The sequence below is a fragment of the Biomphalaria glabrata genome, chromosome 14 (assembly GCF_947242115.1).
Source record: "Biomphalaria glabrata chromosome 14, xgBioGlab47.1, whole genome shotgun sequence".
In the NCBI taxonomy this organism is placed as follows: Eukaryota; Metazoa; Mollusca; class Gastropoda; family Planorbidae; genus Biomphalaria; species Biomphalaria glabrata.
The window spans coordinates 28,578,626-28,591,341 of record NC_074724.1 but is presented as its reverse complement, the minus strand read 5'-3'; the positions used below and the strand labels follow the sequence as shown (position 1 = coordinate 28,591,341).

General features: G+C 36.4%; 1 protein-coding gene across 8 annotated transcripts in view; it reads left to right on the top strand.

Annotated features, from left to right (window-relative positions):
• Positions 1 to 12,716, top strand: part of LOC106052517 (nephrin) — a 195,777-nt gene that overhangs the window by 167,655 nt on the left and 15,406 nt on the right. For all 8 annotated transcript variants that reach the window (XM_056011050.1, XM_056011051.1, XM_056011046.1 and 5 more), the window contains 8 exons: positions 4,990 to 5,158; positions 7,074 to 7,211; positions 8,245 to 8,421; positions 9,273 to 9,418; positions 9,652 to 9,838; positions 10,512 to 10,799; positions 11,710 to 11,862; positions 12,383 to 12,544. In XM_056011050.1, the coding sequence (XP_055867025.1) occupies positions 5,116 to 5,158; positions 7,074 to 7,211; positions 8,245 to 8,421; positions 9,273 to 9,418; positions 9,652 to 9,838; positions 10,512 to 10,799; positions 11,710 to 11,862; positions 12,383 to 12,544 (1,294 nt within the window). In that variant the 5' untranslated portion in view covers positions 4,990 to 5,115. The remainder of the gene's footprint in view (positions 1 to 4,989; positions 5,159 to 7,073; positions 7,212 to 8,244; positions 8,422 to 9,272; positions 9,419 to 9,651; positions 9,839 to 10,511; positions 10,800 to 11,709; positions 11,863 to 12,382; positions 12,545 to 12,716) is intronic.

Below are 12,716 nucleotides of genomic sequence, written 5' to 3'. Positions count from 1 at the left end.
TTCCACACCAGTGTCGTGCACCCTATTCTAATCCCAAGTCTTAGTGAATCCCTTGCTATGTCTTACCTCTGACTTCCACACCAGTGTCGTGCACCCTATTCTAATCCCAAGTCTTAGTGAATCCCTTGCTTTGTCTTACCTCTGACTTCCACACCAGTGGCGTGCACCCTATTCTAATCCCAAGTCTTAGTGAATCCCTTGCTTTGTCTTACCTCTGACTTCCACACCAGTGGCGTACACCCTATTCTAATCCCAAGTCTTAGTGAATCCCTTGCTATGTCTTACCTCTGACTTCCACACCAGTGGCGTGCACCCTATTCTAATCCCAAGTCTTAGTGAATCCCTTGCTTTGTCTTACCTCTGACTTTTGGCTGCCTGTTAGAGAGACATGTGTTTCTGTCTTGTAGTCAGACGTGCGTGCTCGACCAAATGTTGAATGCTCTGAGCAGCTTTTCGATCTCTGCGCATCTTCTTCGGCGAGAGATAAATTGAAATAGTCTGTAGAAATGTAAACTAACAATAGGTCGCTGATCTCCGCAAGTGTAGGTACTGCTAGTCTACGTGTACTTACCACGTGCTGGCACTGGCGTTTCTCAGCAATGCACCTGTGACTCACTGGGGGTTAGGTTTCAGGAGAGACCATTGGATTTCACGCTATGGTACTTCGTGAATATGTCCAAACTAATGCCCAACAACAGCCAGAACAAAACAATTTGCTTTCAAAATACTGGACAATCCTTTGGGACCAAAAGAAAAGATTGGCCCCATTGATTGTCAGTGGCGTTGCGTTTAAATGGTATTATGAAAGACGAATGGTTCATTTGAACACAACATTACGTGATGTTCACTTTCCGGCTCATGTATTTCGACATTTCCGTTATTGATAGTCCCCTCCCTAGAATGTGTGAACATGCCTTTATATTCCGTTGCACTGCTATTGAATAGAATGTAGATCTATAGTATGCAACACTTTAAGTAGTCGTCCTGGGAAAGCAATTCCCTGAGTTTATTTTTTAATGATACACTTGCTGAGAAAATACAGAGTTACGTTTTCTTTGGGAGCCATTTGGGCACGCGCGCAGCAGACGCAACCAATCCAACAGCACTTCAAAGAGAAACAAGAAAACAGAGTGCACTGTCAATAGCGTCAGCAGACTTTCATAGTCGCGCCTGATAATTTGTGACATGGGGTGACATTCGATTATCTGCATGCTCCACGGACTGTCGTCATTGACATGCGCTGTCGTGTTCGATTTGGTCAGTTCAGAAAGAGTTATCTTATGTGACACGTTTCTTTACCATCGTCCTGGGGGGGGGGGGGGGTATGTTTGACGTTAGACTTGACTCCAGGTCCCGACTCAGGTGTGATGAGGAATGTACATTTATTAACTGTGTGTATGCGTGGTGTGAGTAGATACAAGTTTGTGGGTTGAAGATTGCCGAAAAAGCGAAGTGACTTGAAAAAAAAATGGATGTAGAAGCATAGCGCCTTACATCGAGGTGTCAACGAAAACAACAACAACAAAGAAGTGAGCAATTTAAAAAGTCTACCAGAATGTAGTGTGGAGGTTAAAAAATGTGAGAATGTAACATTGGGCCACAACAGGAATGTCGAACTCTATTTTTTTTTTTGTTGCTTCATGATGTCTGATCTCCTCTCTTCCCTCCTCTTCACCTTGTTGTGTTTAGTAGACACCCTCCACACTCCACTATTTATCTTTTCTGCTTCCTGGAGGATCCCCCCTCCCACATAGCTTGTCCAGGTGAGTTAAGTAGCCAATAGCCTGCCGTGAGTCATCCCCCACTCATTATCTTGGACTTAACGTACAGCGCGTGCTTTCGTCACTTCCGTTTTCTAAGTTTACTTCATCAAAAGTTTAAACCCCTTTTTTTTTGTTTTACTTCACCCTTAACGTGGCCCCCACTTGGTCAACTACCTGATGACTTTAAAAGTATACCAGAACTGACCTTGTCTATCACACTTTATTGATGATACTCGCATTATAAACTTATGGAGCGGGCTCTTTGTGTTTAACCAATACAAATGAGACAAGATGTTTAATTGAATTTGATGGGGAAGGTTGACCATGTTATCTTTTTGTTAGCTCGAGGTTGAAAGTAAATCATTTCTCTTTTTCTTTCCATTTTGTTTGTTCAGAAGCTCGTTTACCTTTAGTTACCTGCTTTGAATCAGATTCTACCAAAACAATGAAATATATACATATCAATTAAATTAGATGCGTTTCCATGTCCCCTTCTGGGCCAATGTATTTGTTCTACAATCTACAAGCTAACCAGTTTTGCTTATCATGATTGAATTTTGTATTTAAAATCCGTGGCGTCACTAGGATGGGTGTCACCTGGTGCGGTAAGATCAGGGTGTCATCCCCCACCCCTAGCGTTTCACTTATTTTTCCCAATAAAAACTATCGTTGTTTAGTTCTTTGTTTGTGCTACAATACAGTTGGTTGTATTACTGTTAGACAACGCTGAAAGAAGTGTTCTATTCTATTTTTTTTTTTTTGTCTTAAACATTTTATCATTATGAGTCAGTCTGGTGTGAATGTACACTTTGGTTTCTTATAGTTATAATGTTTTTTGTTTGGTGTAATGCACAAATTGTAAGACAAAGTTCCTTACGGATAATAAAGATTATTATTATTATCATTATTATTATTATTATTATATAGATTAACATTTAAGATTTGTAAATTAGAAACAAATTAAACATCCACTGAACAAGCTTTCCTGAGTAAACATTAAACATCTTTCAACGGAATTTTTGTAACATTATATTGGTAGTTTCCTGAGGACGACTAATGAAAAAATGCAACTTTATGAAAAGTATATTGAAAGGTACAAAAACGTTTAAAAGTCTACAATAACTTTAGAAAATACAAACTTAAAGTTTCCTTTACAGGATTTCAAATTTGAAAACTTATAAATGAGTTTAACTTTTGCGACGTCGTCTTCATTGGACAGAATTGCTTGATTTATATTCGTTTTTTCAAAAGTTATTAATAGTTCTTAATTAACTTTAGTTTTGTAAAGCTTCTTTCACGTGACGCCAGGTACTTGTAAAGCTTCTTTCACGTGACGCCAGGTACTTGTAAAGCTTCTTTCACGTGACGCCAGGTACTTGTAAAGCTTCTTTCACGTGACGCCAGGTACATACCACATCTAACAGAAACATAGAGATACATTTGACAAGAAACAGTTAATGGCTTAAATCAAAAGCTGATACAGATTCGTTGAAACCTTCAAAATTAACTTTGCTGCCTGTAGATGTATTCTGGTTCTGTTCAAATATCTTGTCGTCTGGCTCAGTATAAAAGAGATAGATGCACTCAGCATTGAACTCTTGGTCACTATTTGAATAGTCAATCCAGCATCTCCTGATATTTTCATATTGTTAAAACTTATTTTTCTGTTGCAATAACATGCTAGTTTGATTTGACAAGATCTCAATAACATTTTTAGTTAACTTCTGTAAATGAAGTGCTCTAGCTTAGCCACCACTTTGCCAATAATTAAAACTTTAATTTGAAGGTAATTTTGTGTTTAGTTGACTTTTTCCTCTGCCAACAAGAAAGTCAAGCAATGTAAGGTCTGCATGTATTCACAGAAAGCTGGCCATTGTCTTTGCGCTTGCTCCTCTAGTGTTTGTAGTTTCAGAGCGACGGCAAAGATTTTTGCGTCACACTTTCATCAAATCTTTCACGGGTCTAACAGCAACACGATGAGCACACCAGCGAGTTGTTCCTAGGACACTCTAGCATTCATTCAAATATCCCATCGATTGGTCACAGCGGCAAAGAAAGAAAACATTTTTCTAGAAAACTGAAAAAAAAAATGTATCTTAGAAGCATTTTGACCACATAGCTTAAATAAACGATGTACACATCCATTCAAGTTTCTCTTCTGTTCTTTATTAATACTGCCTGCACTCCTTCATGGATTCTTGACATTCTAGATGTATTGCCATGCCCCTGAGCTCATCATATCTATACGTTAAGCCCATCTCTTTCCAGGCGTTTTAAATGATCAGAACTGATACCATCAGCTTTTGGTCCACTTCAAGAGGAATATCCTACAACATTTCTGTCATTTGATCCTTGCCATTGCTACTGTTACTATACCTTACAACTTCAGAGATCTAGGTTAGGTGTGCTGTAATACAAGATACCAGAGTACATTGCAGCATTTATGTCTCTGATAAGTATATCCCTTAAGTGGTTTGCTCAAACATTTATAAACTCTCTTGAGTTTTGGTGCAAGCTTGGGAAGTCACTTTTTTTTTTCATTGCTGCCTTGCAATCTTATAAGTGATTATTTCAGTACTGGCTCATATTCCACAATCCCAAGAACAAAAATTCCATTATTCAATGAAAAGTCTTCTTCAATTTGCCACCAAATACCAACTTTTGCTTTGCTAGAAACAATGCGATATCAAGTAATCTATAAGCAAGATGTTACTTCGTTTTCCCATCTATAGGTCAAGCAATGACTTTTCTGTCCATTGTTTTTGTAGCCTAAGTCCTGCTGCCAAAATGTTCCAAATTTGAAAGCCTGCTAAATGTTCTTCAGTCTTCTCGCGAGTTTCTCATTGTGGACATGCCTACTATTTATCAAAACAAGAACATCTTGCTTTTGTTTTTTTCCCATTAAGAATAAGTTTATTCAACCATTTCTAAGCTCTATGATTTTGCTTCTGTCACATTTTTAAGTTGGTTTTTATTTTTATTTTTTTGGAAAAGTGCATTTTTTCAACTCGGGTGTCACCCCCTATCGGGTGTCACCCGGTGCAGCCCGCACCCCCCTAGTGACGCCACTGTTTAAAATGTGATGATTGTATAGTGAACATGTGAGATGAGTATCTAAATGTCATGATTGTGCAGCTGTGCTTAGGAAACTTTTAGATTTATTGTCCACTATTTATATGAATGTCTGTAATTACTTTATTTCTTTTTTTTTTTGGTCACACTTCAGGTCTACATGTCTCCTGGTGGATTAAACAGTAGCAACAGACAAGAACTTACTGTCAAAACTGGACATTGTAAACACAACTATTTGAACCCAATCCATTTGCAAGTTGATAGAAAGTAGAACAACAAAATGTGGTGTCATTGTGTAGCTCTGATGACTCAATTGTTGGCTGGTAAGTCAACACACACTTTAGACTCAGTGATGAACTAAGTTTTGAGGGTACAAAACATACAAAAATATAGATGGGAAAAATGGATGTGAAAGAAACTAGTTCACGCTATAGATATATAACTTAAATTGTCCTTTTGCTCCCATTGTAAACAACTCTTCGCCATCAGACTCTTTTTTTTTTTTTAGTTATTCCCCTTAGTTTGGCCCATATCTATCCTGCCAACATTGCTTCTTACTGTATACAGTGATTCCCTAGTTTTTCATGAGGGATGCCTTCCAAGACAACCTGTGAAAATCAAATTTCCTTAAAGTAGAGTCTAGAGAAAAGATTTTTGTGCGTAACAAGTATTTGGACTATAAAAATCATCTCTGTAGTGTTGATGTCCCACCCTTTGTATTCAACATTCCATAATGTTTTTCTGTTGGAACTACACACTGGGATGACCTACCAGTTTCTTTAAAAAGAAAATTCCTAAGTTATGATTTAGCATAATTAAATTTCATTTGAATGTAGAAATGAACTGTATGTAAGAAATTCATGTAAATGTTAATATTTATATATATATATTTTGCACCTACAGGCCTAGTCTAATACATGTAAATAATTTTTAAAAATATTTTTAAATTACACAAAATATGAAAAATTGAAAATGATATTTTTAGACAGTCAATTAAAAAAGCAATGTTTTCATTTACACACCTACACCAATACCAAGAGACTTCACAGGGTCTACTGCATTAGTCAAATTAATAACAGATTATAAATAAATGGACTAGAAAGAAGAGAAAAAAAGTTTTTGAAATTGATACCATAAAAATGTCTGCACTCTTCTTTGCTAACAATAGGGTAATAATAGCAAAAATTATAGAGAAGAATTTTATGAAATATTAATAAAGTATTTAATATTTAATCCAATATTTTGGACTAATCATCTTTCACAGCTTACATAGATTTTCCCTCACTATCTGAGATATAGTAGTCATAAATCCCCCCCCCCCCCTTTTTGAAAAGTGAAGTGTGAAGTAGCAAAGGATGAATGTAACTAAAGCACTTTAATTCGACATGTTTGCTTATTTTGAGCTGTTGGTGCTCTGAAACAAAGAACATTCTAAATTAGTGTCAGGTTTATATTAGGAACAATGGGATTGGATCCTGTTCCTTATTTAAAACTGCACTATTCTTGAGACACTTATGTTTTGGTCTCATGTTTGTACAAGAATATTCAATGTCAGGTGTAGGATGAAAGCAATAGGATCACTTGTTTACCTTCAGGGCAAATACAAATGTAAACTATTTTGAAAACTTTCCACTGCTATCATATGCTCAGTTTCACAGGGAAACTATAAGGTTACAGTCAAACATGCTTCTTGCCTAAGGCTGGTTCAAAGCATGCACATTTTTTTTTTCATCTTTAAATTACATTTGATTCCAATAACACATGCTCTTGGCGATGTTGTGGATATGTTCAATAATATTTTGTTCAAGAACATATTTGGCTTCATTTCAACCTGTCCTAAGGGTTGGTAATATTAAGTTTGTTTGAGAGAAGGCTGATGATTCTTTGGAATGTGTTTTAGCAGCACTTGATTTCATTCTCTGCTATCTAGCAGTTGGTACAGAATACTCTTTCTAGTCAAAAGGTGTGAAATCTATAAAACAAGAATTAGAATTACTTTTCATTTTGCTTTTTTCCTCTAGGGGTGTAATGGCTGAGTTGTAAAGAGCTTGGCTTCCGAATGGAGGGGTCTCAGGTTTAAATCTTGGTTAAGACTGGGATTTTGAATTTCTGGATTTTTAGGGCACCCCTGAGTCCACCCAACTGTAATGACTACCTGAAGAAGTGCATCAATAGCTACATTTACATTGACAGTTTGACTTCTGCTATTTTAGTAACAGTACTTTGTATCAATTCTAGTTTTAGTGTATGGTGCCCAGTACTTCCAAGAAAGACCGAAAGATACCAATGTGATACGTGGCCAGACTGCAGTGTTGAAATGTGTGATAGGAGACAGGAAAGGATTAGTCCAATGGACAAAGGATGGATTCTCTCTGGGTAAGGGTACATTGAGTCTGTTCTAGAAACAAACGATATCATACCAAATGCTGTCAGATTCCTACTAATCATAAATTTACCTATATACCTATTTCTAATATATCCCCCTTCAAAAAAGTTTATTTATTTAGAAAAATAATTCTATCCTGAATGTAGACAGCTTGCCCATTGAAAATCTTTGAAGACTATATCATCAACAACCATCACTATTTTATTGTTTTCTAATTTTGACATATTTTAGCTCTAACTGTGAAATAAGGATCTGCTACTATTGGTATTTAAACTTAAAACAAATTGTATTTATATTGACATGTGTGTGTTTCATAGACATTTATGGTTTATTTTAAGCAGTTTTGAAATCTTGTCTAGGTTTGCACAGACACAATAGTATCACAATTTTTAAACTGTATGTTCAACATTGAGATATCAATACTTTTGGGATTTGATAGTAATTGTTACCAATTGTGTGGATATCCTGAAGTTATAAACAAATAATAGCAAAAGCAATTTATTATGACCATAACAATTAATTTTATTTCATTAGATTCACTCAAAAGATAATTTCTTAAGTCATTTTCACAGGCTTATGCTAATTGCTGCAATATAACTTTTGAAATTTCTCTTGGATATATGGCTCAATAGGATGAAAAAAAATAATGAAGTGAATACATGAACGTGCCAAAAAATGTTATTAGTGTCTATTTCCCAAAACATTTCCATGAATTAGCATAGACTATCAAACTCAGTTAAAATCATTGCTGGTCTAATTGCTTTTCTTTAAGATGAAATGTGATCCATGCAATTTACTTTTTTCAATTTGTCTGAAAAGTTTGTTTTCATACTATTGATCCTAACATTAGGTCTGCTTCTTCAGGCTTGAATAACAGTATGTATCAGAGCAGGTTCTCTATTACCTTCAACCAATCCACAACTTTCATCACCTCCAACCACCCCACAACCTTCCCATTGCGTGGAAGATGCATCTGTCAGGGCCTGTTCTACTGACCTTTAATTTTGTGCTTTACCTCCTCAGGCTTTAACCGAACTATCCCTGGCCTGGACCGATACTCCATCACCTCCTCCCACCCCAATGAGTGGAATCTGATGATTGTTAATGCTGCCCTAGAGGATGATGCAGTGTATGAGTGTCAGGTGCTGCCCAAAGACGGAGACGGTAAACTACAGGCTACAGCAACACTGACAGTTCTAGGTAACTAACTATACTAGCTGTAGATATAAGGTGCATCCTTCACTGGACAGGATTGACCAATATGTCTATTATCATATTACTGCCCCTCATCATAATGGGTCATAAGCTTTCTAGTGATGAAAGTTGCTCCAATCCACTTCTGCTTTCGACATTCTTGTTAAGGCTTTTTTTTTAAATGTCCTTTACCAAATATCTTCATTAAATGGCAACAAGCTTTTGGTCTCCACTCCCCACATTTTGAGACGTCGCAGGTCATTGTTGAGATCTTCTATAATGATTGGTCTAGATATGTTGTACAGAATAAGGAAGCATTCATAAATGTCCATTTTAAAATGCATGCAATTTTTTAGTAATGCACAATCATATTTCTAAGCTCTTACTTAAATTTATGTACATTTGACACATCAGGTAATAAGATTTTCAAATTATTATTGAGGTTCTCGGCCCCACCCCATCTGGGATAGCACAATGTTTTCATTTTTAGTTGGCAATAGTGATCTTTCAAACTAGCTCCTTCACATTGTTTTGATGTCATCATCTCTCCCAATGTTGTTTTCAATTACTTATTTTCTTTAGGCTCTATACCTCTGACATTTTTCCATGTTTGGTCTTTTCTCTCTAGGGTGATATCTTTTGAAAATCAGCTGGATCTTTAAAATTGAAATGTAAAACAAAGAACAGATTACTGTGATTAACTTAATTGGGATAATCTCCCTTTAGCATTACTTTTTATTCAGTCCTACGCTATTAATTAACTGTAAAAATATCACAGTTGTTTGTATCTTTCCGTATTTGTATGATCTGCAGCTCCATCTGTTCTAGTTAAAATAGTGTGCAATGTTTATCTACAGTGCCCTGTGAAACCCCATCCATATTGGACTACAGTAATGGGTCTACTGTGGAGATTTCCTATTCTCAGCGATCTCATGACTTGGTGTGCGAGGCAAGGGATGGACGACCGGCAGCTACCATTGAATGGTTCCGAAATGGTCGTAAAGTATGTAATTGTTGTGTCATGATAAGTTTAATCTCTTTTTTAATGAAAAAATGAGTCACATTTTTAATCTTGAGGATAGTTTTCTGTTTCTTTTCAATACTTGCAAGAATGCTCTATAAAATTGTTATACTGGAATAATAATTGTTCTTTTTAAATTAGAAAAATAAATCTATTGCAGATGTTTGGTTCAGAATTTGCATTAATTGTAACACATTTTCACTTCAACTGTGCAGGTGACAGAAAATATCAGATATTCTGTGGAAAGCCGACCAAACGACAAGAGGGAGACCGCCAGGAGTACACTGACAATATCCTTGACCAATCACAAGTCAGAGAATGAGGCCATCTATGTTTGCCAAGCAAGAAACACTGCAGTCTTTGGACCTCCTTTGTCAACCACTGTATCTATCAGTGTACTATGTGAGTCCATCTCATAGTTTTGTCCAATAATGTCTGCAGTATACGTTAAAGAATTATCCTAAAGTTATTTTTTTCTTTTTAATCAAAATCTACATAGACGAATCAATTTATTAGTTGTGCATCTGGCTTGTTTGCTTTTCATATGCATTTCATAAAAGTTCATTTGAAAAAAAAAAAAAGTCTATCACCTTAAGCTAGAACAGTAAACAGCTAGAACTTTTTCCTTAACCGAACACTTTGCACATTCTGAGTACTAATCGGAACACTATGCTTATTTTTTTTTTAGAGAAATTCATTCACATAGTGGCCTACTGGTTAATTATTCCAGTAGTTCGTGGAACCTCTATTCATGCCTCGCGGAACACTATTGTTCCACGGAAAACAGTTTGGGAAACACTGTTATAGAACATTCCATATGGGACCTTGTCCAATTGGTTTGTTCTTTGTAAGATACACCCCAAACTTTGGCTCACTGTGCTTCACTGGTGGGGGAAGAGAGGAAACCATGTCTTGGATTAGAATTCTAGGTCTAGGAAGTCACATGCTTGTGACTTGTAAGGAGACACGTGCACAGCTCAAGGAATTAGAAATTAGTCCAGGGCTTTTGAAAGAGAGGATTTTAGATTTTCAGGGTATCACATGGAGTTGAATGATGATGATTGTTTTCTTTTAGATCCACCAAGTCCCCCTGTCATCACTGGCTATGACAACAGAGTTATCAACATTGATACCAGATTGACATTGTCATGCTCCTCGGAGGGAGGTAATCCATTGGGCAGCGTGACCTGGTACCGCAATGGCCGGGCTGTACAGCATAACTACACGACCAGGGGACAGAAGTCCACCAACGAATACATATTCACTGTGAGCTCCTCTGATAATGATGCCATCTACGAGTGTCGAGTGACGAACATGGTGACAGACCGACCTTTGGTGAAAAGTTACACCCTACAAGTGCAATGTAAGAATAATGTAGTTTTTTTTATTTAACTTCATGAGACCCTATTGACAAATTCAACCTCTTTGAAGCTGGTGATGATTGATGTTGTACATTTTATTTTGCTATTGTCTTAGTTTTCTAACATGTTCAGTGCAGTTTAGCTACTGTCTGTCAAGCACTGGAGTAACCTATCTCAAATTTTATCCAAAGTAAAAAAAAACTTACTTCAACCTCCATTATGAGTTGAATTCAAGTCAACATTCAAAAGTTGTTCAGAATTTATTTCCACATGAAAGCTAGTTGTGTTTTCTTGTTTTTTGTTTTTAAGTAAGTTTTTTTTTTAAATGCTTCCTTCACTTTGACCTGTCTCTCCATAAGGCTGTCGGACCTTTGGGGCACCACACAAGATCTTTTGACTATCTCCATTCCTCTTTTGCCAAGATAGGCCCATCTATACATTGATGTCTGTTTCTTTTTTTTTTCCATGCTACTGTTTCCTGCTTAAAGGTCTTTCTGAACCCTGAAGATCTCAGGAGTGCTTTTTACAAAAAAATTACCTTTTTTATTTATTTATCGCTAATATTTAGTCTACCATGCAAAAAAACTTAAAGTGTAACCATCATCTCCAGTGTTATCTTATCAACTGATCCTCAACCTGTCTTAGGTCTTGAGGGTCTTAAAGTTAGCTTATCTCTGTGGAAAGTGTGAACAGTAATTTGATTTTGTTTATTGTAAGGGGAGCTAATGTTTAAAATATTAAGCCTTACTCTCCCCCTTCTCAGTTGAGATTAAAGGAATCCCAAAGGAACTATTAAGACCTTTAGACTCTATCAAAACAGTGATTGCTTACATAAATTTAAAATATAAGATTGGTTTCATTTGTTCTTGTTTTCTGTTTTTAGTTTTTGTCACCTTATTGTTTGTTTTTCAGTTCCCCCATCCAGTGTAAGAATTTCAGGTGCAGATGCTCCAGTTCAGGAAGGAAGCTCTGTGAAGTTGGTGTGTGAGACTTCCAACTCTAACCCTGCTGCGACTATTCAGTGGAAGAAAGGTGCTGATGTGATAAGTGATAGTGACTCTGAAGGTAAGGGCTTACACTTGTACTAGCAGTATTTTCTGTGCAATAGAGGATTGTTTGTTAACTCTATCATATCACATTCAGCCAATCAAAAATGAATATGATCATTTGTATATAAAATCAGTAGATTGAAACAAAAACAAATTTAGTCTTAATATCCACAAAAAAGAAGAGAGAGGTTAGGGTTAACAAGATTGCAGCAGCCTCCCTCCAACCCTTTCATTTTTCTAAGCATTAAGAACCTAATACTCTTTATTGCAGAACGTTAGCTTTTAGCCAAGTAATTTATTTACATTTTATTTTTTACCTACTAAAGCAAACAAAATTAGTATTCTTTTTACTTTCTTCCATTAGGGTTTAGTGAAACTGTGAACATCCGCACACATAAATATTTAGTTCAGTCACCATCCCAGACTTTTAAGCAGTCAGGTTTTATGTTCCTGACATTTTCTTTTTATATGAGATTTTTCTAAGAGTCACAACATTTCTATAATAAAATAAACATTTTGTTTTCAACCTTTCACAGTGACATTCCGAGACTCTCCCAGTGGAGGGAAAATCACCAGGTCAGAGATAAATGTGATGGTGAGCAGCTCTGATGACAACAGCAACTACACCTGCTTGGGTGAAAACACTGCAGCCTTTCCTGGTCGAAGTGTCACAGCTACAAAAACACTCAGTGTACTCTGTAAGTTGTGGCAGTAGAATAAACTTTTTTTCCCTGAGATAAAAGAGTTTTAGGACAGTCCTTTCAGACTTAGTGGTCCCTTAGGCAGTTGATATTAAGTTCTAGGCCAAAAAATAATGATAAGGATATATGGACAACAGTCCTATACCATTACATTGTTCGCTGAGGCTTA